We start from the raw sequence: 2,500 nt of genomic DNA, 5'->3' as shown, positions 1-2,500 counted from the left end.
AATCCTCGCATCATGTTTGATGCTGGTAGCATGTCTCTACTTGGGGGTCTTGGTGGCACTCCACTGGAGTTCAGAGGCTGGGGATTACTTGATGAAGTGGAGGATAAAGTATTGGGAGTGGATGACGAAGAAGTTGAATTGACATTCTGCATGGGTCCCCCAGGAGGCCCCTGAGGTGGCCGGAACTCGGATGTAAGGTCTGGCTTCTTGTCCTCTGGTGTGTTTAATAACTCCCAGATGTCATCACTGCTTTTCTTTTCATTATCTTCATCCTCATTGTTCAGCAGCTAAATGTTGATATAATATGAGCCATTCTTAAATTGTAATACTTATAAAATAAATCTCCCAAAAGTTAAGAGAGTGATCATATACTAACTACATCTTTTTTATCTGAGGACTACTGTCCTTAAAATAGCTTAATAAAGTGGATGTATTTATAAAGCATCTGGGAAACCGATCAGATGGTAAAGACAAATAAAATACATTACTACATAAAAGAAAATCAGTGTTACATATTATATCAGTGCTGTAATCCAACAGAAAAATACTTACTTCTCTAAGCATATTATTAGAATTTCCTGCAGGCGACGAGGAGGTGTTTGGCTTAGACTCTAGGTGGGGTATACGATGAATGAAGCGTATTGAATCTCCACTACCAGTCCCACCACCTTGGGTATCATCCTCATCTTTTTGGTTTAGAAGGTCTTTGAGGATTTTATTTGGACCATCAGCAGAAGACAGGTCTCCACTATCATCACCATGACTAAGAAGTCTTCTTAAGCGTCCATTATCACCAAAAGATACACTCGAGTCATCAACAACACCACCTGTACTACTTGGTCTTCCACCTTGTGACTCATCAAGAACACTTCCACCATTACCAGAGGTACCTGCAAGCAGTCTATCCGAAGTTGCTGATGCACCACCTTCTTGGAAGGGTCTGTGGGAAGTGAGAAAATTCCACATGTGTATTTGTTGGTTCAAAATCTAAAATGTTCACAAAATTGTTGTGACAAGCTTCAAAAAATTGACATATCTTTTTCATCAAAATATGATTTGTAATGAAATGTTAATGATGATATTAATTTAAGTTATGAAGATAAAGTCATCCAGTTACCTTTATCATTTAAAAATCAACAATCCCACACCATACTCACCCAATTATTGTGTGTGTTGCCATGATGAAGCTCCCTTCTGGTTGAGTTCCGTCTGTATCACGGAAAAGTTTTGACTTTGTCTGTACTCGTATAAATCTATCTCCTCCAACCTAAATCACAAAAAGAATAATATAATTAATCTGATTACATAGGCAAATGCTACACAGAATAAAGTGTTAGAATGAGTATATGAATTTATTGTGTACTAAAACTTACCTTTACACGATACACCTGGGATGTTGCTTGGCCTGAATGCAAAGCTTCTCCCAAGTGACCTGTGACCTTCCCGATATCTCCTGGGGCTATTAAATCTTCAAATTGTTCACCAATTCTTTCCTAAGGAAAATAACGATAAAAAATAATTACTGATCACAATTATTTTGAATTAAAACGTTCATCAAAGGAATAATTTTATTCACTCAAAACAAATAAGATACGTAATTTTCTATGCATCAGCTCAGTTTAACATATAAAAATTGCTCCTCTAAGGAAATATTGAAAAAATAATTGTACCAACCTCAATAGTGTTTAAAACAAGCATAAACTAATATTCATATTCATACTAAATATATGAACTTTAAATCTGGTTAATCCATGTTTATCTATCATAATAAAACTTCAGAAAATCCTCTACATATTATACGACTAGACACATTGCCCTTATAAAATTTAAATTATTAAACCCCCCCCCTACAATTACATGAAGTCTCAGTTTTTATAATTTGTACAGGGTCCTCATTAGTTCAACAAAAAGACCAAAACTCAACTAAGGACTCTCAAAATAACAGATTTTTAATCCTTAAATGCCAGGTGTGATCAACTGAGGCTGGGGCTTCCCCCAGAATGCTTTTCACCACATTCACTGAATAAGCTGCTGCCTCTCAATAAAGAAAAAATAAAACCATAATAAAACTTAACACCACAAAGTTCAAAGGGTTAGCACTGTATAATGATATTTTGAATATAAGATTGAGATTAGTAGTTAAATAAGGTAAGTACATTTTGGATCAATGTACAGCAATTATGCCTAAATTGAGCTAAATACAAGCTTTTCAGAACCTTCATTCACCAAGCTATATCAATAACATTTGAATCTATAATGGGGAGTCAAGCATACATTGGGCAAAAAAAAAAAGTGATTATGTCTGGCCAGAACAGTCACCATACCTAAACTGACTGACTTTTAGGGGATAAAGCTTCTTCATATCTTACCTTGTTTATGTATTGACTATATCTGGGGGACACTCCACTGGCGTCAAGGGCGATAATGGTGCCCTGAGTGTCCAGCTTGGTGGTAAATTGTTCAACAGGGGTGCCTTGGATCCGTTCGTTGGGTGGAATAC

General features: G+C 36.2%; 1 protein-coding gene across 1 annotated transcript in view; it reads right to left on the bottom strand.

Annotated features, from left to right (window-relative positions):
• LOC113808515 (nuclear receptor coactivator 2) overlaps positions 1-2,500 on the bottom strand; it is a gene marked incomplete in the record, with an annotated part of 157,885 nt that overhangs the window by 48,252 nt on the left and 107,133 nt on the right. The window contains 5 exon segments of the mRNA XM_070121901.1: positions 1-287; positions 553-940; positions 1,158-1,267; positions 1,374-1,493; positions 2,370-2,500. The exon segment at positions 1-287 is cut by the window's left edge and continues 46 nt beyond it. Of these exon segments, the coding sequence (XP_069978002.1) occupies positions 1-287; positions 553-940; positions 1,158-1,267; positions 1,374-1,493; positions 2,370-2,500 (1,036 nt within the window).

Source organism: Penaeus vannamei, chromosome 5 (genome assembly GCF_042767895.1).
Source record: "Penaeus vannamei isolate JL-2024 chromosome 5, ASM4276789v1, whole genome shotgun sequence".
Taxonomy (NCBI): Eukaryota; Metazoa; Arthropoda; class Malacostraca; order Decapoda; family Penaeidae; genus Penaeus; species Penaeus vannamei.
Note: the sequence above shows the minus strand (reverse complement) of the source record. Positions and strands in the feature narration are given on the sequence as shown.